This window comes from Doryrhamphus excisus, chromosome 7 (assembly GCF_030265055.1).
Source record: "Doryrhamphus excisus isolate RoL2022-K1 chromosome 7, RoL_Dexc_1.0, whole genome shotgun sequence".
NCBI classification, from domain to species: Eukaryota; Metazoa; Chordata; class Actinopteri; order Syngnathiformes; family Syngnathidae; genus Doryrhamphus; species Doryrhamphus excisus.
This window is the reverse complement of record NC_080472.1, coordinates 12005883-12028508: the sequence shown is the minus strand read 5'-3', so window position 1 is coordinate 12028508 and position 22626 is coordinate 12005883. Positions and strand designations below refer to the sequence as shown.

At 41.0% G+C, this 22626-nt stretch overlaps 2 protein-coding genes across 5 annotated transcripts; both read left to right on the top strand.

Moving 5' to 3' along the window:
- Positions 1–5566: 5566 nt before the first annotated feature.
- mavs (mitochondrial antiviral signaling protein) lies at positions 5567–13270 on the top strand. Its single transcript, XM_058077546.1, has 5 exons — positions 5567–5762; positions 7971–8093; positions 10645–10825; positions 10919–11520; positions 11823–13270. The coding sequence occupies exons 2-5, from the start codon at positions 7971–7973 to the stop codon at positions 12351–12353; spliced, it is 1437 nt and encodes a 478-aa protein (XP_057933529.1). The 5' UTR covers positions 5567–5762; the 3' UTR covers positions 12354–13270.
- Positions 13271–13401: 131 nt separating this feature from the next.
- On the top strand, positions 13402–21921 carry pank2 (pantothenate kinase 2). Of its 4 annotated transcripts, none has more exons than XM_058077551.1 (7): positions 13402–13602; positions 14452–14804; positions 16020–16273; positions 16348–16524; positions 18786–18909; positions 20699–20824; positions 20893–21921. In XM_058077551.1, exons 2-7 carry the CDS (start codon positions 14469–14471, stop codon positions 20941–20943), a joined length of 1068 nt encoding a protein of 355 aa, XP_057933534.1. In that variant the 5' UTR covers positions 13402–13602; positions 14452–14468; the 3' UTR covers positions 20944–21921. The 4 variants fall into 4 exon arrangements, with proteins under 4 accessions (XP_057933534.1, XP_057933530.1, XP_057933531.1 ...); XM_058077547.1 differs by having other exon boundaries at positions 13402–13942; XM_058077548.1 differs by lacking the exon at positions 13402–13602 and adding an exon at positions 13828–13973.
- Positions 21922–22626: the final 705 nt, after the last annotated feature.

Here is a 22626-nt window from a genome sequence, read left to right as displayed (position 1 = left end):
TAATATCTGCTTGGTTCTCATCACACAACTCGAGTCTCCGTTAGAGGAGAATAGAATAGAGGACTTGGATCCAGGAGGTACCATCAAATGTCCCCCCTCACCTTTGAACCTTTATGGTACATTCCATGCAGACAGCTGGGAAGTAGAACATGTCCACTCGGACCACGTGAGGTGCGACTTTGCTTTGGTTCTGATTTTCTACAGAAAAAGCTCTGATAAAACATTCCACTGTTCTCAAATATCTTAATTTTTATTTTTCTACACAAAATAAGATCAAGAATAAAGAAAATCAATCAATCAGTAATAAATAAATAAATATAATAATAATAATAAAAGGGCAAATAATAAAAACTTAACCCTTGTATTATGTAACGGGTCAATTTGACCCGTTTCAGTTTTTGTGTTGACCAAAGTACTGGTTATCCTTTCTTTTTCTTCATGAAATTTTGTGAGTTTTCCTCATCTAGGGTCTTGTTAACCTTAATGCAAGGGTTAACTAGCATGATTTGTTAACAAATCATGCTAGTTAACCTTGTATTATGTTACGGGTCAATTTGACCCATTTCAGTTTTTGTGTTCATGACCCTAGATGAGGAAAAGTCACAAAATTTCATGAAGAAAAAGAAAGGATAACCAGTACTTTGGTCAACACAAAAACTGAAACGGGTCAAATTGACCCGTAACATAATACAAGGGTTAAGAAAGCACATATAGTTGGTGGGTAGACAAATGATTTTTTTCAGATTAAAATGAACAAAGCATTATTAGAGCCCTGTAGACATGACAAAACACAACTATAGTCACATTTATACTCTTTTTATTTACAACATATTGCGCAACTGCAGGGTCTTGAGACACATGCTAACTCGCAAACTAGAGAGCTAGCGACCTAAACGGTAGCCTTCAAGTTATTTCTTTTAAACTGAAATAGCCAAAAACTTACCACTTCCACACGGATAGGGAGGATAACTATTAACAGTTATTTAACCTTTAACATGAACATGAATCAAACGTAATAATTTTTTCTGGGTACATGATACCATACAGCATCCATATCAAACTTGCGTGGGCCACACTAACATTAAACTTTCATATCAAGGCAGGGGCCTCAAATTAGTGTCCTGCGGGCCACATTTGGCCCGCGGGCCGCGTGTTTGAGACCCCTGCATTACAGTGAAATGTTAACAAAAAACATGGCTCACAACCGTAGTAGTTTACAGTCTTGTTATGTTTGTGAATACTTTTACTCATGAAGTTGGTACAGTATTAGTACTTTGGGTTGAGGTAATATCCAGATACGTATACCAAATTATGCAGTAATCCGGCTAAACACCCAACAGTTACAGCGTGTTGTGTTCAGGGTGATCGCGGTCTTAAAAATCCATAATTTCAATTATTCATTCATTCATTCATTTTCTACCGCTTATCCTCACGAGGGTCACAGGGATGCTGGAGCCTATCCCAGCTGTCTTGGGGCGAGAGGCGGGGTACACCCTGGACTGGTGGCCAGCCAATCACAGGGCACATATAGACAAACAACCATTCACACTCACATTCATACCTATGGACAATTTGGAGTGGCTAATTAACCTAGCATGTTTTTGGAATGTGGGAGGAAACCGGAGTACCCGGAGAAAAGCCAGGAAGAACATGCAAACTCCACACATGGATTTCATCATGGAAGCCGGAGTCATGAATCCTTACCTTAACTTAAGCGAGGCCCGCAGTTCTTTGGATGTTGTGGTGGGGCCTTTTGTGACCTCTTGGCTGAGACGTGGCTATGCTCTTGGGGTGATTTTGGATTCTTGGTTGACCACTGTTGACCAGCTTTTCCGGGCTGATAGATCTCAATTCATCTCAGTTAAGTTGTGTTTTTAACAAGTTGTCACAAAATTTGTTTGATGATCTAAAATATTTTTTATTAGCCTGGCAAACGTGCCAAAGAAAGAAACCAAGAGGGTTTTCCATACCATGTAGTATTGGATTTCTAGATAGAAAAGGCATAGCCTAACAGGAAGAAAAAAAGTCATGTGTAACCCCGGTCCACATTAGAGTGATGGACACATTAGCTTATGACTCCAGGCCCAGCGGGGTGTTCAATGTTCCTAAACGTACGCTGGGATGTCCCTGATCCAGAAGTCCAAACAACGATAAAGTAGCTTTTTACGCAGTAATGCTGCGCTAGACACTACAATGCTAAGTCCCTTCTGCTTCACTTGGCCTTGCAAGCATAATGATGGCGGCATCAATGTACACTGCCTTTGGGGGATAAACTCCATATGCCCCCCGCCCCCAACCCCCACACACCACATTCCTTCATCGTTGACTGCCATGTAGACCATTCAGCAAACCTTGAGTGGTCTCGGCTATGAACTAGTATATGCCGCAAAGATGGACGCTCTTCTAGGAAGCTATTTGTCATCTTTACATTAGCACTAGCGACACGTCTCAGAGTGCGCTGAGGCATTGACTATTTTGGAGTCATCACAAGCGATTCTTTGTTTCTTGTTTTCTTTCTTGTGGTGTCGTGGTCGGCGTTTTTTTTTAGGCTAAAGGGCACAGTTCTGCTCTTTTATTGAAATGTACAAACTGTTTTCTTCCCCCGGCTTCACTTAGCCGCGACGAGCTGTCGCCCCAAGCTCGAAGACATGGCTTTATTTCACCCATGTCCCCTGTCCCGCTATGATACGGAAGGGTTTGAAGTGGACTCAAGCTAAATAGGACACAACAACTAACGTTGTGAACCTGAGTCGACTTAGGGTGTTTGTTTGGATCAATGATTTTAGGACTTGTATATGATGTAGAACCCTTAAAGACAGGGGTCTCAAACTCACGGCCCGTGGGCCAAATGCGGCCCGCGAGACGCTAGTTTGAGGCCCCCACCTTGATACCAAAGTTTAATGTTGAAATGACAGCTTAAAGCTGTGTGCACACCGGACACAATTAACATGATTTTGCCCTGCCCATACTGTTACCCTACCCTGTTACCCCGCCCTGTTTTGCTTTGGATTAGCAATGAAGCTAAAGGCTTATGACGCTGGGTACAAATAAATGCAGGAAATGATTTGGAATAAAAGGGAAAATACACGTCAAGATAAAGCATCTCATCAAACATGTTGTTAAAGTTACCACGCTGCTCCCAGATGGAACTGAGTACCATGCTAACTTGCTAATTGGGTACAATTATGAAGTTTCATTCATGTTCATGTTAAAGGTTAAATAACTGTTAATACTGTACATTTCAATCTGAAAAAAATAATTTCTCTACCAACTGTATGTGCTTTCTTACGTTTTTCTTATTTGCTGTTTTATTATTATTTTACTTATTTATTACTGATTGATTGATTTATTGTCTTTATTCTTAATTTGTTTATTTTTTTTTTTTATCTTATTTTGTGTATAGAAAAATAAAAATGAAGATATTTGAGAACAGTGGAATGTTTTATCAGATATTTTGGTGTGGAAAACCGGAACCAAAGTACTGAAAAAGTGTAGGGTATAGCAGAAGCAAAAGCATTGAAGATTTTTTTTCCAGTTTTTAATAAATGCGTTTTGGCGTTTTTTTGAAAACCTGATGCGGCCCGGCTTCACCCAGAACCTAGCTCCGGTGGCCCCCAGGTAAATTGAGTTTGAGACCCCTGCTTAAAGATCATCTTTCCACGCTTGATGCTTGACCGTTACAACGAGACACCATACCTTTTGTGTATTTGGCCCAAAAAATACCCATCACAAGGATTAACTCGACATTTTTGTTCCTGGTTGGTTGGCGTCCCAAAGCTTTAAACGGCTAACAGTTGTGGCTTCAATTAAGCCACACTTTGCTTCGACCACTCCGAATTCTTCATTGGGTTTTTCTTCAGCCGTTCAGAGGTGGACTTGCTGGTGTGTTGTGGATTGTTGTCCTGCTGCAGAACCCACCTTGGTTTCAGCTGGAGGTCACCACCAGGCCAGATATTCTCCTTTAGGGATTTTTTGGTAGACAGCAGAATTCATCAATTCTTCCATTTATCACAGCAAAACAACCCCAGACCGTCACACTACCGCCACCATATTTTACTCTTTTACAGTATGTTCTTTTTCCGAAACGCAGTGTTACTTTTAGTCCAGATGTACACCTTCCAAAAAGTTCCACTGTTGTCTCATCAAACCACAGAGTATTCGTCTTCTTGCACAGTTGTGCAGCGTTTTTATGTCCTTGTTAGACCCAGTTTGTGCTGCTCTCTGAAGGGAGCAGCCCCACATCAAGATGTTTTCTGATATAATTGAGACAAGCCTTAACGTTCTTCTTTTCCAGCAGTGGTTTTGGTCTTGGAACTCTGCCATGCAGGCCGTTTTTGAGTCTTTCTTATGGTGGAGTAATGACCACTGACCTTAACTGAGGCACGTGAGGCCTGCAGTTCTTTGTTGTGGGGTCTTTTGTGACCTCTTGGCTGCGCTCTTGGGGTACTTTTGGTTGGCCGGCCACTCCTTGGAAGATTCACCACTGTTCCATGTTTTTGCTATTTGTATATAATGGCTCTCACTGTGGTTTGCCAGAGTCCCAAAGCTTGAGAAATGGCTTCCCAACCTGATAGTTCTCTTTTTTTGACTGATAGATCTCAACGCCAGTTACGTTGACCCGTTTTTTTGGGTTGGGGTGTATTAGGGTCAATTGTACAAGGTCACAAGACCCAAGGACTCTTCCAGCAGAGTATGTTAAAGATGGCCTCTGGGTTTATCATCCAACTTCTGGCATCATTACTCTAAGAAAAGAATAGCACCCTCGTCTTGGGCTCTACCCGTTTCTTGGAGTAGTCGAGGAGGGAGCCATTCTGGAGATACCTTAGGTGAAAAAGTGAATGCTTGTCAACAACACAAAAGAAACAGCATCAACAAAGCAGCACCGGAGAGTGGAAAAACAAGCTGATCTAATTAGAGTGCTTTTTAAAGAGCATATATAATCATCAATGACATTTACATTTAAGCACTCTTTGAACAAATATCCTGCCTTGATGCCTTCACCCTTCCCATAATCCTCTGATCGTTCATCACATCACAGCGCCAAGTGTTCAGACTGTGCACTTACACAAAAGTCAGGTGACAGGAGATTGCTCTTTTAACGCTCCAAAACTGCTCTTTGCGCCGATGAAGCAGTCGAGATCTGTGAGGAGAGGGCGCCCTCTTGTGGACAAAAAGTGAACCCGGAAGGCATTTTCACATTGAGGTTTTTTAAAGCTGACTCTTAAAACATCTTAGCTTATAATATAAAGAAAATCAGTCTTTACAAAGATAATAATTCTCAGGGTATTTCTAATTCCATACTGTATATTTACTGGGTAATATAGTGTGTGTAGTGTCATTATGGTAGTCATATTAATAATGTGTACTTAATATATTATTTTATAATTCAACATTACAACTCATACGTTGTGTTTTTATATGCTCCTTCATCCCGTCCGTGTGCACGGATTAGGTTCGGGGGATTAGAGACAGATGTAAACCAGAAATCGCGATCAAAACTAATCCTGTTGCTTCCTCTAGCTGTCTCTATAGCCGAGCAGTGACATTGGATTAAGGCAGAGTAGGCCACGCCCTCCCCCGCCAACCACGGTACTGCTATTGGGCCACGTGTGGACTGACTGCGGCCGCATCCAATAGAAAGCCAAGCGTGGCGGAAAAGGGCGGAGCCGGGCAGATGTGCGTGAAGGAGCTGGGACAGCTTTAGTGAGAGACCTGGAATATCTTCTCAAGGGGACTCACGAAGTAACCGGTACGAGCCAAAGGTGAGCCACAGATTATGTGCAATCAATTTTATATACTTTTTGACACATAAATTGCTCGTTACTCACGTAGCTGTAGCTAAATGTCACGTAAAAGGACAGCAGTCACATTAGCCAATTGTTTTACGATTAAAAGACTGTGACAGTATTGTGTTTGGTATTTAGAGTTAGTCACTGGCATGCAGCTGGTTTAAGAGGCAGTTCCTCATGTTTGTCTATAAATATCTTAACTTTTAGTTTCTGCCAACCCTGTTTTGCTAAGGGACTATAAAAACAATCATAATACCTCCAAGATCCAAGTGCTCCTTAGAGGTCATCCCATGTGTCCTTGCGTCCTGTTAATCTGCAATCTGACATGCAAACATGCAGCTTGCACACAGCTTTGACGTGACACCTGAGCAGTCCTGAACCAGGTAGGCCCAATTCCGACCCTACCTGGAGACTTTGCTCCTTTGGCCGCTGACATTTACGGTGTAGGTAGACGTTTAAATTGAGCCAGATTGCTGCCCCTGACGGACTGAATGTTTAGTGCAAACATGGCCAAGAAGTGGACACAACAAAAGTTTTGACCCTGACATGCTGGTGTGCCGCACACATATGAAACTAAAGGTGATTCTCGCCTCTTCATTCGTGTGTGTGTGTGTTTTTTCCTGATTACGGAGTCGCCGCACCGGATCTTTCGGATCGGCATACTGATTTTTGGCTTGAACCTTCATTTACTATCATTTCCTTGTGCTTTCTTTTAAGCTGAGAAAAAGGCTTCAGATACTTCCTGCTTCTTACAGGCCTTTCTTTGCTTTCACTTTCACTTTTGAAATCTGCAGAGTGAAAATCCATAATGAAGACCATGTTTCCACTTTCCTTTTTACATCAACATAGAAACCAAAACTGTTAGAGGAAAGGTGTCCAAAGTGCGGCCTGGGAGTCATTTCCAGCCCGCAGATGGATTTGTATTAGTCATCGGCATGACGTTCATTATTAACGAGATACATATTACACTAATTTGCCGAAGTCGAAGCTAAGCTGTGTATGTTTTGTTACGACAATTTGGCATAAAGACGTATATGGGATTTGTTTTAGCATATTTAGCATACCAAACTGGGCATAGAGACGTATATGGGATTGGTTTCAGCATCTTTAGCATACCAAAGTTAGCGTAGAGGCGTATATATGGGATTGGTTTTAGCATTAGTAGCCTACCAACCTTGGCATGGAGACGTACGATATGGGATTGGTTTTAGCATCTTTAGCATACCAAACTTGGCATAGAGACATACACTACGGCTCAAAAGTTTGGGATCAATTGCAAATTTCTTTGTTTTCCAAAGAAAAACAAATTTTCATGCTTTTCCTAAACATTTTTCTCCATTTCACAAATATTTTTATCTGTTTCACAATTCACAATTAAAATGAATCAGATGATTAAAATAAGAAGAAGGATGTACATTTTTGCATAGAGGCCTACTATCAACAACTGTCAGTCCTCTGCATCAATCTCCTGGTATGGCTTCTAATCCAAGGTCATCATTTCATAAGGCTAATACATTATTAGAAAACCCATCTAAAAAAATCTAAACTAAAACTAAAATCTCTTACTATGCTGTTAACTACTCCCTTCAGACAGCAGCACAAACTGGGTCTAACAAGGACATAAAAACGCTGCACAACTGTGCAAGAAGACAAATATCTGAGAGTGTAGTTTAAGACAAAGATGCCTCACAGGTCGTCACCTGGCAGCTGCACTAAATAGTAGCCGTCAAACACCAGTGTCAGTATCAACAGTGAAGCGGCCACTTCAGGACTTTAGACTTCATGGCAGGACTGCCAAGAAAAAGCCATATCTCAGACTGGCCAAAAAAAATGTCCAAGTGATCCCAAACTTTTGAGCGGTAGTGTATATGGCATTGGTTTTAGCATCTTGATCATACCAAACTTGACATAGAGACGTATATGGAATTGACTTTAGCATCTTTAACCTACTAAATGTATCACAGTGACCCCGTCAGATGTCTGATGAAAAGGTTTTCCACAGTGAAGTAGTGTGTCTTAACAATGCAGGTACTGTAACACAACATGAGATGGAGAAGAAATAGAAGCCTTGAGGGGATATTTAATAGTCCTCCACACCATAGCAGACATCACGTTACATTTGGAGCACATTGATTTCCATCACAGAGTGTTTTTTTCCCCCTCCACTCTTCTGTACGTCAGATGTCGTTTGCCAGTGACGAGCTGTATAACGGCTACCTGAGGAAGAACATGCCGACCATTGTGAGCAAGGTGAAAGTGAGAGAGATCGTGGTCCATTTGGCCTGCCTGACTGCTCACGACAGGGTGAGTTCTCGCAGTTCACTTCTTCCTGTCCACTAAACTCTGTCTTCACAGTGATTAGCCATGTTGTATTGTTGGTATTGAACAACTACAGTGCTTTGGGTTGATCCTAAATCTTAGTAAAGCTCAAAACTTGAGTGTAACTTCATGAAAAAAAACATATAAATATGTCTTTGCTAGCGAATGAGTTAATAATAGATATTGCCGTACGTTGTCAGCCATTGAATCAGAATCAGAATCGCCTTTATTGTCATTGTGTGACAATTGAGTGCAAAAAAATAAATTAAAAATAATAAAATATAATGTATTTAATATTATATATATATATTCATTCATTCATTCATTTTCTACCGCTTTTTCCTCACGAGGGTATATAATATTTAATTTATAATATAATAAAAAAATTATATAATAAAAATAATACAATATATATATATATATATATATATATATATATATATATATATATATATATATATATATATATATATATATATATATATATATATATATATATATATATATATATATATATATATATATATATATATATAAAATAAAAAAAATAAAAAATAAGGAAAAGGATAAAAATAAAAATAAAACAAGGAATAACAATATAAAAATAAAAGTGGCAGGTGTTGTTGAAAATAAGTGTAAATATATGTACATCAAAAACAATAACCTATACAGTAATAAAATGTCGAATTGCAATTGTGGGCGTGGCTTGTCTGACTGAACAGAAAAGTGCTGATGTCACTGTGGGCTGGCTAGCTGGCTCTGACAGCTGATACTGAAAGCCGATTGGCTAAAAAAAGACCCAGCCTCCTGGCTACTTGTGTATTCATGACATGGAAATGGAAACACACAGAAGCTGAACTCTGATAGGAAAACATATCTAACGTACACATAGGCTACTGGAAACAATAAGCAAGCAATAAACCCAAGTTTTTGTAAGTTGTAAAGTTGTAAATGTCCTTGTAAATGCATGTCAGTTCTTCTGGTAGTGGTGTACTACATCATAAATACTACTGGTATTTATGAAGAAAATAACCATAAACAAGGTCAAGGTTGATTGCGGCAGCTTTTAGCCTACGCTCAGACGTTATTATTAATGCTTTCATGTTAGAAAGTTGCATTTTTTTCTTTTGCATTTTATTTTAAAAAAGAATAATTATGGCTATGCCAAACAGAAAAAATATTTTCCCTATTTTTCTTCATTGGGTGGTACGTGGTTTTCCATTTGGCCCGCCAAACATCACCCAAATACTATAATGGGTACACTAATTGTCATGGGGAGTACATGAATAAAAATAATTTATTGACTAATATACACCAACGGAAAAAAATCATATAAAATATGAAAAAAAGTTGTATTTTAAACAAAAAAAAACACAATGGATAAAATAATAAAACCATTAAAATAAATAATTAACTGAAGAACTATAAGAAGCATGAAGAGCTGGTATTGGAAGTATGAATATTTCATTATCAATTCCCACATCACTCGAACAGAACAGAAAGTTGTTCATTATAGGGGAGATCCACTGCTACTAGATTTAAGGTGATCTAGAGATTTAAGCATTGTAGGTATGAAAAAAAGGAATATATGACTTACTGGGCGTGACCCCAAGGATTCAACGTACTCTACCGCTCAAAAGTTTGGGATCACTTGCACATTTTTTTGGCCAGTCTGAGATATGGCTTTTTCTTGGCAGTCCTGCCATGAAGTCCAGCATCCTGAAGTGGCCGCTTCACTGTTGATACTGACACTGGTGTTTGACGGCTACTATTTAGTGCAGCTGCCAGGTGACCACCTGTGAGGCGTCTTTGTCTTAAACTACACACTCTCACATATTTGTCTTGCACAGTTGTGCAGCGTTTTTATGTCTTTGTTAGACCCAGTTTGTGCTGCTGTCTGAAGGGAGTAGTTAACAGCATGGTAAGAGATTTTAGTTTTAGTTTAGATTTTTTAGATGGCTTTTCTAATAATGTATTAGCCTTATAAAATGATGAACTTGGATTAGCAGCCATACCAGGAGATTGATGCAGAGGACTGACAGTTGTTGATAGTAGGCCTCTATGCAAAAATGTACATCCTTCTTCTGATTTTAATCATCTGATTCATTTTAATTGCTTGTGAAATGGATACAAATGTTTGTGAAATGAAAAAAAAATGTTTGTGAAATGCATGAAAATTTGTTTTTCTTTGGAAAACAAAGAAATTTGCAAGTGATCCCAAACTTTTGAGTGGTAGTGCAGATTTGGTGTGATTTAAAAAGAAAATGGTAATGGTTTAATTTCATTTGAACATGCATCAGATTACAATTGAGTGCATCCCATAATCAGTTCCCAGTTCCACATGTCCAAAAGGAGTAGGAAGAAGCAAAGCTTATTAAATCCTACCCCTCCATCTGGTACTTTTACAATCACTAACTGTTACATTTGTTCACTTCCTGCTTTCCTAATATAGTTTAAGTTTTTTTTTTTATGGTCATATCACCTCGTACTGACATATTTTTTATGTCGTGGAACGGGATCTCATGTATGCTTGTAGGAGACGGTGGAGGCCAAGAGAGAAATGTGCGGCAATTACGACAGCATGGTTCTTCTTCTGGACTGCCTAAAGAGGAGGGAGAGCTGGCCGGAGCATTTTATCCAAGCGCTGGAGCTGTGCGAGTACAGAACCATCGCGGCTGAGGTCCGGGCAGAATATGATGCTTTGAGAGGTGCCAACAGTAAGCATTCGGTTTTTGTAGTAGTATCATAGTATCCATAGTGCTACACGTAAGTGGTAGTACTGTAATACTATACTATTTGCTTTGCCTTAGATGCCAACTGCAGCTCCCCTCCACCTGCCGCAGTAAAGGTTCATGTCCATCCAGCACCATCCACCCCTCCCCTCAAGCCCGGTGGTCACAGCCCGGCTGCTGCTGCTCCGCCATCACCACCGCAGGCCACCCCTAATGCCACCCCTAATGCCACCCCACCTCCGGTAACCAGAGCACAGCCTGAACCTTCCACTGCGACTCCACCGCCTGCGCCCGAGCCTCCGCGTGCCACCGCAACACCGCCCGTGATGCCACCTCCCTCACCCGATAGAGCACGTTCACAAGAGATCGCAGAACCACAGAAACCACATCAGGCTCTCCAGGAGCCAGACGAGTACTCTGAATCCGACTTCCAGGGTATTTTGTCTCCTGATCCTGACGGAGTGAGTGCCAACGAGGTTCCGGTTGGCTGCGCCGCATCTCCGCAACCCGACGAAGCAGCTGAACAGGGTGACACTGAAAGTCCCATCGTTTCGGATGTGACCGAAACGATGGTACTGACGCCCGAGAGGTTCCCCGTGCAGGACACCAACTTTCCTGCGGACAAGATCCCCGATGTTGACTCAAAGCCAAAAGAAAATTCAGAACCTCCAGCTACACGGGTGAGAAACACCTCATTGTCTTTGTGTCTTGAAGTCTTCATTCTTGCTACATTTTCACGGCATTAGAATATAAAACATATATACTGTATATATGACATACCTGTCTGTTGTTGATCATTTGGAATAACAACCGGAAGAGCCCATGTGCTTTGGTTTGGCCTCGGAAAAGTCATGGGTGTCCAAAGTGCAGCCCCCTTACGATATACTGGGTTATGATGTAGTGACTTACTAAATGTACAATAACAGTAGGATGTCTGAATGCTGACCGCAGCATCAGAAAGTTATTATTTTTCCACCCGCAGACTGTCACCTGCTGCACGCAGACAGGAAGTACATCCACAAGCTGTGCCCGTCCGGCTGGAGAAGACGAGACCGCATGCCTGAGCCCTCCCCACACCCTCCTCACCATGCAACCACAAGAGGGCAGCGACACCACACCCACCTTGACCTCCATGCCCTACTCGGGAAATTCTGACCGTCTGGAATTAAGCGACTCTGTACAGAACTCCGAGACAGCCGACCCCGAGGAAACCCACCTGGAAGAGGAGGAGGTGCAGGTGAACGTGGTGCACGTCGTCCAGCAGCCGTCTGTCCTCAACCTCGATGGCCAGCACATTGGCAACGGCGAAGCCTCCAAAGACGTCGCTTCTGCTGCCCAAGAGCAAGTGAGTACCCCCTCTGGAGAAAAGTGCAGCAACCCCGAGGTGATGCCTGCTGACATTGCCGCCAAGAAACCCGCCCATCGCAGGCTCGGCACCAACGCAAAGTACGTCATGACAGCAGTGGCCGTGGGCAGTTTGGCACTGTTGATGGCGTGGAAGTTGAAGCATTAAGGTGGAGATCAGGTTTTGGAGAGCGGAAGCGTGCCTTATTGCTGTGGCTCGTCATTGGTGAGTGTATGGTGTGTGTGTGTGTGTGTGTGTGTGTGTAGTAGTTTCTCAAAAGTGTTGTATCCGTTAATGACAGAAATGTTTCCTAAGCACTTTGTTGATGAGGCTGGTGGCTATTAGATATTATAGATATTATCTTTATTTATTGGACATAGCTGGATCCTTGAAATAGATACTTTTTAAAGCACCCCAAAGTATAGCTGAATTTGCACAAAAAACTCCTGTCAAGCGTCAATGATTTCATTGGCGAAAGCAATAAAAGGTTGAAACAAGATGGAGTGAAACATCCAAGAGGTGTAAGAACGTAAGAAAGCGGTGAATACTTTAATAGGCATTGCAGTACTTAGCTTTCCCTTTTATGTTGACTTTTTTAGCATTACAGTTGAACCTCTAAGGTCAGGATGCCGGTCATATTTCCAAATTTTCACAAATCCATTACAGTCTGTCGCCATCGTGCAATATTTTGTACTGCACGACGGTGTATCCATTTAACATGAATTGTGTAAAAAAAAAAAAAAAAAAAAAGTAAAAAGACGCCATGCCTGACTGTAGAGGTTGCACTGTATTTTTAAAGACTGCTGTTTAACTACATCGTTTTAAATGTTACTTCGCAGTGATTGTTGCTCATTCATGTTTGGATTTTTAATAGAAATTAACTTTTGATGTGAAGTTTTTTCATCATTTCATGCTACATGTCCAAGTGAGACAGAGGGTGCTCAAGGTGAATTACTATGGCGGGTACTGTTGCTTCTTACTGGTGTCAATCTGATGTGTAAATATGTATGACTGCTCCCACATAACTAGTGTCATTGTAAATATTGTTGTAAATAGTACAATAAAATATTATAGCAAACATTTGACATTTTATGTTTTGCATCTTGGAATTCACTGGATCCCATTGGATGATGTCATCACAAATAACATCAGTAAAGTTAGAATTTACTATTTTACATAAATATTGAATTATGTGCAGCATAAGACTGCACTAGTTAACTGTGTTGAATGACAATGTTTATAGATATTGTATGTTCTAGGATTTGTAACTGTATAATTGTAAGCATCACTTCATGGGTTCATACACTCTAACGTCTTATAGGTTCGATTGAAAAAAGTGCAAATTATTATCATCGTGGTTGGTTCTAACAGCCTTCGATCATCGGATGGCACCGCCCACCCCGGAGAACATAAGAAGGTAACTCGTCGGCTTAATGTAGCTTGTTAGCACGACAATTAGCCTTCTTCATTGACCGCCAAAACACAACCAATTCCTCCAGTTTTACATCAACTACCGCCTCTATGTCGTAATGCGGACACTTTAATGGCGTACAACGGGCACCAACGCGACGATGACACCGCCGACGAGGACGAAACGCCCACGAAGCACCCGCGCTCCAACAAAGACATGCCCGGGTGCCTCCGCGGCTACGTGGACAAGGAGGTGGCCGCGCCCGCTGGACGTGCCTCGTCCTCCCGCTGCAACTCCGACGCAATGCCGAGGCTTCGGAGCGACTCCGTGAAGAAGAGCAGGCCGCGTAGGTGTTTTTCTGGAGAAAGGACCATCATGTATGTGTGTGGTCGTATTATGAAGGCGTTATGTCCACAGTTGACAGTGATGTTTTAGATTTGAAAGACAAATAATGCACTTATGAATGAATGCATCTTTTAAGGGAATGGAGGTTTTATTTTGTGGGGGTTTGTATCGTAAGGGTTACATTCAATGGTGGCTGCCATTGGCGTTACAAGGTAATATTTGCGTTATGGGCTGTTGGTAGTCAGCTCCTGTTTAGCAACAAGATGGCGTTGGCGGCACACACTGTTCTGATGATGGTGATGAGGAGGAGGATGCTCTGGATGAAGACGCTCAGCTTTATCAGACATTTTCCCTCCAAAACACATCCAAACGTAGATCCACTTCATTAGGTACGATTGTGATGCAATACAAAGGAAAAACAATGGTTTTACTGCACATTTTGTTCCACCGTTTTTGTATTGGATTATGGAGGTCTGCAAGTGTGTTACATATGCTGTGGTTTGATTGCAGCATTCCCATGGTTCGGTATGGACATAGGCGGCACGTTGGTCAAGCTGGTCTACTTTGAGCCAAAAGACATCACAGCAGAGGAAGAGCAGGAGGAGGTGGAGAACCTGAAGAGCATCCGCCGCTACCTGACATCCAACACGGCGTACGGCAGCACCGGCATCAGGGACGTGCACCTGGAGCTACAGGAGCTGACGTTGTGCGGCCGCACGGGAAACCTCCACTTCATCCGCTTCCCCACGCATGACCTGCCCGTCTTCCTGCAGATGGGCCGCAACAAGCACTTCTCCAGTCTGCACACCAGCCTCTGTGCCACCGGCGGGGGCGCGTACAAGTTCGAGTCTGACTTCCGCATGGTGGGTTCAGGTTTTTATTTTCCCTTAAAGATTTGTTTGGCAGTGATATCATGTCATTGCAAGACAACCATAGCACAGCAAAGACAAAACATATTCACATATTTATAGAAACTGATTAAAAAATTGAATTATTAGACTCATTTAGCTCTTCCCATATCACTTCCGACTTCCAATCCGATTTCAGTCTTAAATATCGATCCGATATCAGCACGGATCATACATACTTTTAACAGCTGTTTGAAAAGGCATGATCAATAGTCAGTAACAATGACAAAACTCAGCCATGTGCTGTAGTTTTATCCACAATAGGCGCTAAATCAGGGGTCTCAAACTCAATTTACCTGGGGGCCACTGGAGCTAGGGTCTGGGCAAGGCTGGGCTGCATCAGGTTTTCCAAAAAAAAAAACACATTTATTAAAAACAGAAAAATATACAAACTTTTTCAGTGCTTTGGTTCCGATTTTCTACAATAAAAGCTCTGATAAAACATTCCACTGTTCTCAAATATCTTAATTTTTATTTTTCTGCACAAAATAAGATGAAAAATAAATGAACAAACCAAGAATAAAGAAAATCAATCAATCAGTAATAAATAAATATAATAATAATAAAACGGCAAATAATAAAAACTTAAGAAACCACATATAGTTGGTGGGTAGACAAATGATTTTTTTCAGATTAAAATGAACAAAGCATTATTAGAGCCCTGTAGACATGACAAAACACGACTATAGTCACATTTATACTCTTTTTATTTACAACATATTGCGCAACTGCAGGGTCTTAAGACACATGCTAACTCGCAAACTAGAGAGCTAGCAACCTAAACGGTAGCCTTAAAGTTATTTCCTTTAAACTTAAATAGCCATAAACTTACCACTTCCACACGGATAGGGAGGATAACTATTAACAGTTATTTAACCTTTAACATGAACATTAATCAAACGTAATAATTTTTTCTGGGTACATGATACCATACAGCATTCATATCAAACTTGCGCGGGCCGCACTGACATTAAACTTTCATATCAAGGCGGGGGCCTCAAACTAGTGTCCTGCGGGCCACATTTGGCCCAGGGGCCGTGTGTTTGAGACCCCTGCATTAAATAGAACAAAATGTCATAGGAAAAATAACTTCCATTTCTTCGATAAAAGTGTTTGAGCACCCCCCCTCACCCCCAGCAAATTCACATGCCGACCTTCCTTCAAATCCAGATGGCTGACTTGCAGCTCAGCAAGCTGGACGAGCTGGACTGTCTGATTCGGGGCGTGCTGTACATCGACTCGGTGGTGTCGAGCGGCCCGTCGGAGTGCTACTACTTTGAGAACCCCACAGAGCCGGAGCGCTGCGTCCAGAGGCCGTACACGCTGGAGAACCCCTACCCTCTTCTCTTGGTCAACATCGGCTCCGGCGTCAGCATCTTGGCTGTCTACTCGGAGACCAACTACAAGCGCGTCACTGGGACCAGGTACTGTATTCCACGCGTGAAGGTGTTTTGCTACGGAGCAGGGGTGAACGTAAAACGGGGTGTGCTTTTTGCAGCCTTGGAGGGGGAACCTTCCTGGGTCTCTGCTGCCTGCTGACGGGATGCTCCACGTTTGAGGAAGCACTGGAAATGGCCTCGCAAGGGGAAAGCACCCGCGTAGACAAGCTGGTTCGGGACATCTACGGAGGAGACTACGAGCGCTTTGGACTGCCGGGATGGGCGGTGGCCTCCAGGTACATTTTGGAACTGTTTTACAAACACTTAAAAAACATCCTCATGATTTACAAAGAAATGCTAGTTTTGGTAATTATTTATTTACACAGGAGAAAACACTTCTGACACTTCTGAGTTCATACTTAAATTAAATTTGTTAAAGTTGTCCTTGAACTATTTGGAGTACAGACATGAAGCGCAATTGTAGTTAGATTTCAATTTCCACTGACACCAAAGGGTAGGAGTTTGAAAAGTGTATATTTTTTTTGGTGGTGTGGACCATAAAACACAACAAGGCCATAGCTTGAATTCATCACTCGTTTCAAATGGAACAATGATACTACAAAAACGTATTAAGATCAGGCCTTCCCAAAGTGTTCGTTTGAGACCCTTGGTCACAATTTGCTAACTGTGGCTTCCTGACGTAATAAAGACAACAAAAAAAAAACTTCAAAGGCGCTCCATACGTGCACCTTTGATGCACAGTCCATGTTTTCATCTTCTCTATTACGTAGCAGTCTTTGCTTTTGGGACAGAAGCCCAACCATTAGGGAGCATTAGGGATCCTCCCAGACACATTTTTTGGCGTTCCACACCTTGCTGATCCGATCCGGTACAAATTGTTTGAATAATGATTAGCTTTCGATTCGATGCAAACATGAATTTGTGGAATTCAATGAGGTTATCAAAATAAAATATAGTAATGGTAATGGTTTTATTTCATTTGAACATGCATCAGTTTACAATTGAGTGCATCCCATAATCAGTTCCCAGTTCCACATGTCCAAAAGGAGTAGGAAGAAGCGTTTTTATGTCCTTGTAAGACCCAGTTTGTGCTGCTGTCTGAAGGGAGTAGTTAACAGCATGGTAAGAGATTTTCGTTTTAGTTTAGATTTTTTAGATGGCTTTTCTAATAATCTATTAGCCTTATAAAATGATGAACTTGGATTAGCAGCCATACCAGGAGATTGATGCAGAGGACTGACAGTTGTTGATAGTAGGCCTCTATGCAAAAATGTACATCCTTCTTCTGATTTTAATCATCTGATTCATTTTAATTGCTTGTGAAATGGATACAAATGTTTGTGAAATGCATGAAAATTTGTTTTTCTTTGGAAAACAAAGAAATTTGCAAGTGATCCCAAACTTTTGAGTGGTAGTGTAGATTTGGTGTGATTTTAAAAAGAAAATGGTAATGGTTTAATTTCATTTGAACATGCATCAGATTACAATTGAGTCCATCCCATAATCAGTTCCCAGTTCCACATGTCCAAAAGGAGTAGGAAGAAGCAAAGCTTATTAAATCCTACCCCTCCATCTGGTACTTTTACAATCAGTAACTGTTACATTTGTTCACTTCCTGCTTTCCATAATACAGTTTAAGGCAGGGGTCTCAAACTCACGGCCCGCGGGATGCTAATTTGAGGCCCCCGCCTTGATATGAAAGTTTAATTTGTTTCATTTGTTTTTTGATTTGCTTATTTATTTTTCCATCTTATTTTGAGTTGAAAAATAAAAATTAACATTAAACATTTATTTAATAATTTAATAATAAATAAAAATGAATTTGTTTATTTGTTTTTTTTTATTTGCTTATTTATTTTTCCATCTTTTGTCTCGAAAAATAACCCTAGCTCCAGTGGCCCCCAGGTAAATTGAGTTTGAGACCCCTGGTTTAAGGTTTTTTTATTATTATTATTTAATTTTGTAATTTGTATTACAGGGCGGCACAGCGGTCTAGTGGTTAGCGCGCAGACATCACAGCTAGGAGACCAGGGTTCAATTCCACCCTCGGTCATCTCTGTGTGGAATTTGCATGTTCTCCCCGTGCATGCGTGGGTTTTCTCCGGGTACTCCGGTTTCCTCCCACATTCCAAAAACATGCTAGGTTAATTAGCCACTCCAAATTGTCCATAGGTATGAATGTGAGTGTGAATGGTTGTTTGTCTATATGTGCCCTGTGATTGGTTGGCCACCAGTCCAGGGTGTACCCCGCCTCTCGTCCAAAGACAGCTGGGATAGGCTCCAGCACCCCCCGCGACCCTCGTGAGGAAAAAGCGGTAGAAAATGAATGAATGAATGAATTTTTATTACAAAATATGGTTATTACAAACAATGCAACTAAAGTGTTGTTGATTTCTTCGATGACCCAGCATGACCAACAATGTTTGGCTTTTGTGACAAACCTCTGAGTCAGGCCCCTAGTTCGATAACAGATTCAATAAAAGCCAATTTATGTAATTATAGATAAAATTGTGCTTGTTTCTTCTTGTCCTGCGAGTTTCGGCAATATGATGTCCAAAGACAAGCGTGAGTCTGTGTCCAAGGAAGACCTGGCCAGAGCCACCCTGGTCACCATCACCAACAACATCGGCTCCATCACCCGGATGTGTGCGCTCAATGAGGTCAGTACGACAGCATCACGAACAAAGCGAGGTAAAACGGCAAGTGTTGTTCCTGCGGTTTCCACGCGCGTCCTTGTGTGCGTTCAGCCTCTTTACGGTGCTGCCTTGTGGCGTCTTGATCAAGCAGCATTGTACAGGGCTATGAAGGCGCGAGGAGATAAGCCACGCCAAGGGAACTTGACAGAAGCCTCTCAAAATAATATGTAGTAAATATGGAAATTCTTCTTCAGTACAATACTGTTGATTACACTTGGTCTAATCACGCCCAGGAGGTGGAGCTCCATCTGCTGCTGCTTCTTTGTTGCCCATGTACAAATGTATTTGTTTGCTCCAATGCAAGTACAGCATTGAACAGCAAAATATGCAAACCACACTTAATGGAATACATATGCCACCTATTGTTGTGTTGTTTTAGCCTAATGCTTTAAACCAGGGGTCTCAAACTCAATTTACCTGGGGGCCACTGGAGCTAGGGTCTGGGCAAGGCTGGGCCACATCAGGTTTTCCAAAAAAAAAACAAAAAAACGCATTTATTAAAAACAGAAAAATATACAAACTTTTTCAGTGCTTTGGTTCCGATTTTCTACAATAAAAGCTCTGATAAAACATTCCACTGTTCTCAAATATCTTAATTTTTATTTTTCTGCACAAAATAAAATGAAAAATAAATAAAAGAAAAAGAAAATCGATCAATCAGTAATAAATAAATATAATAATAATAACAAAACGGCAAATAATAAAAACTTAAGAAATCACATATAGTTGGTGGGTAGACAAATGATTTTTTTCAGATTAAAATGAACAAAGCATTATTAGAGCCCTGTAGACATGACAAAACACAACTATAGTCACATTTATACTCTTTTTATTTACAACATATTGCGCAACTGCAGGGTCTTGAGACACATGCTAACTCGCAAACTAGAGAGCTAGCGACCTAAACGGTAGCCTTCAAGTTATTTCCTTTCAACTTAAATAGCCAAAACCTTACCACTTCCACACGGATAGGGAGGATAACTATGAACAGTTATTTAACCTTTAACATGAACATGAATCAAACGTAATAATTTTTTCTGGGTACATGATACCATACAGCATCCATATCAAACTTGCGCGAGCCGCACTAACATTAAACTTTCATATCAAGGCGGGGGCCTCAAACTAGTCTCCTGCGGGCCACATTTGGCCCAGGGGCCGTGTGTTTGAGACCCCTGCATTAAATAGAACAAAATGTCATAGGAAAAATAACTTCCATGTTTGAGACCCCTAGCAGCCACATTCTCAATTGGCAAGGTAATAATGATCTGAAACCGGCTTTAGCTCACGAGCGCCCCCTGGAATGTAATTCCAACACCAACCTCAATGAATGACATGTAATTACATTTGCTTTTTGGATTTTGCGTCTTTGCCTTTTTATTAATAAATCATTCTGCTTGAGCCTTTTCAAGCATACAAATGCCTAAATGAAGTGAACTCCAAATGTTGGGCATTCAGATAACCCAGGCAGACGTCGCGATGGCATGTAGTATTCCGCACTGGTCACTAGGTGTCAGTAATGTTAACGCAATCTTTTCGAATCGATCTCCGGAACAACAGACTTCCATTTTGCAGTTTAGAAAGATCTCCCGACAGGCACGGTCATCCCGAACACGATCAGTCCAGTCGCCATCCATTCAATGCCCTGCGACTCCAAGGAACCGGACGCGTGAATATATTCACAGACCAAACACAACCGCAGCCCACGCCAAAATAACGTTTTCCCCCCTTAACCATTGTCTCGCCATTGAAGAACATCGAGCGCGTGGTGTTTGTGGGCAACTTCCTGCGAGTCAACACACTCTCCATGAAGCTGCTGGCCTACGCCATGGACTACTGGTCCAAAGGTCAACTCAAGGCTCTCTTCCTGCGGCACGAGGTGAGCGACATCGCTGCTTGGTCCAAGTCCAAAATATATTTGCCTTACTTGTGTGTGCTTTACTGTAGGGTTACTTTGGCGCCGTGGGGGCGCTCCTGGAGCTGCTGCATCCGTCCTGAAGCACCCCGATCCGAGGACTTTAACTTTAACATGACGGCCTAGGGAAAGATGCCCAAACCTTGGGGAGGGGGGGCATTGAGACAAAGTAAGCAATGCAGAGGGGCCACTTTGATACGTTTTGTGCAGTAAAGACGGTAAAGGCAACGTAAGCTAAAGTACTGTATCTGATATCTGAACACAACAACCATATATCGGTTTGTGTTACAGACATCAAAGCAAACTAGTGTCATATTTAATCTGGAATTGATCCATTTTGCTTCTACATTACACAGAGTCAATGAAAACTTAGCTGGCTCCATGATGTCTGGTAAGGATTTAAAACGTTCACTGTGTTGGCCTGGTAAAGATGCTAAGGGGTCACCAACTTAAAGGAAAACTGCACTTTATTATTTATCATGTCCTTGTCTGCTTTTAACCGTTTTTATATCTTTAGAATGCACAGTAAAGTGAAAGGTGTGTGTGTTCATGACTTGCATAAGGATCGTGGATGATGGCCACATCACAAAGTGCACTTTTCCTTTAAGGGGGTACCACACAGAGGGTAGAAGATTTGAAAGTCCAAAATAAGACAATGAACACGGCATCAAATTATATTTCAAATAAGTTGTGTAGATGACTAAACTAATGCTCCAAACACTGGATCTTTATTAGTGGACGCCGCTGTCAGGTCCACCAGGCTCAGACGCACTTGAAGGCTCTTGGCGTCGTTGTGTAAGGTCAGAGATCTTCTATAGCCGTGGTCACAGCATCTTGACGCTTTGTGCGACTTTTCACACAAATCCTCCTCGGGCTCCTTTTGTTGCGTTCAAGGACATGCGTCATCTTGTTAGCGTGGATTACGCCAGAACATCGTATCCATAAGTGCCTGCCTGTCCGTTTGTTCTTAGCTGAGACAATCGCTTTTTCTTACTGTGATTTTTTTTTCCAGATTTCTGACTGAAATATTATTCTCTAATAAACGTTATGACATGTGCTTATGTTTTTGTTTTGTTTTTTCCCTTGTACACCCACTTCATGGGCTCTATTGGGGTGTCCAAACCATCGAGGGCCAGGTCCTGAACAATGAAAGGATGCAAGGGCCATGTTAGGACATGCTAAGAAGTTCCATAGATTTCAAGAAAATAATGCATCTCAGATTTGTAATAAAGGTGAAAATCTTTTTTTTTATTATTATTTTTTTACAAATTTGTGCTGCTTTTATTTATAATAGTAATATAACTTTTCCCTGACCTAATAATCCAAAAATGTGAAATTGAATATTTCCCTTTGTTTATCATTATGGTGTTGATTATTTTTTTTAAATTAAGATTTCAACTTGTTTAATCTTTAATCTTTTCATTTTCTTTTTTTCTTGTAATATTTTTTATCTTATTTCCATGACTGAACTTGAATTCCACAACATAATTCCCCCAAATGTATTTTTTTTGGTTCATTTTGTTTTTTGTTCATTTTTTTGTTAAGTTTTTGTTTTTTTTACAAATTTCTGCTGCTTTTATTTATAATAATAATATAACTTCCCCCGATCTAACAATCCAAAAATGTGAAATAGAATATTTCCCTTTGTTTATCATTATGGCGTTGATTTTTTTTTATTAAGATTTCAACTTGTTTAATCTTTAATCTTTTCATTTTCTTTTTTTCTTGTAATATTTTTTACCTTATTTCCATGACTGAACTTGTTT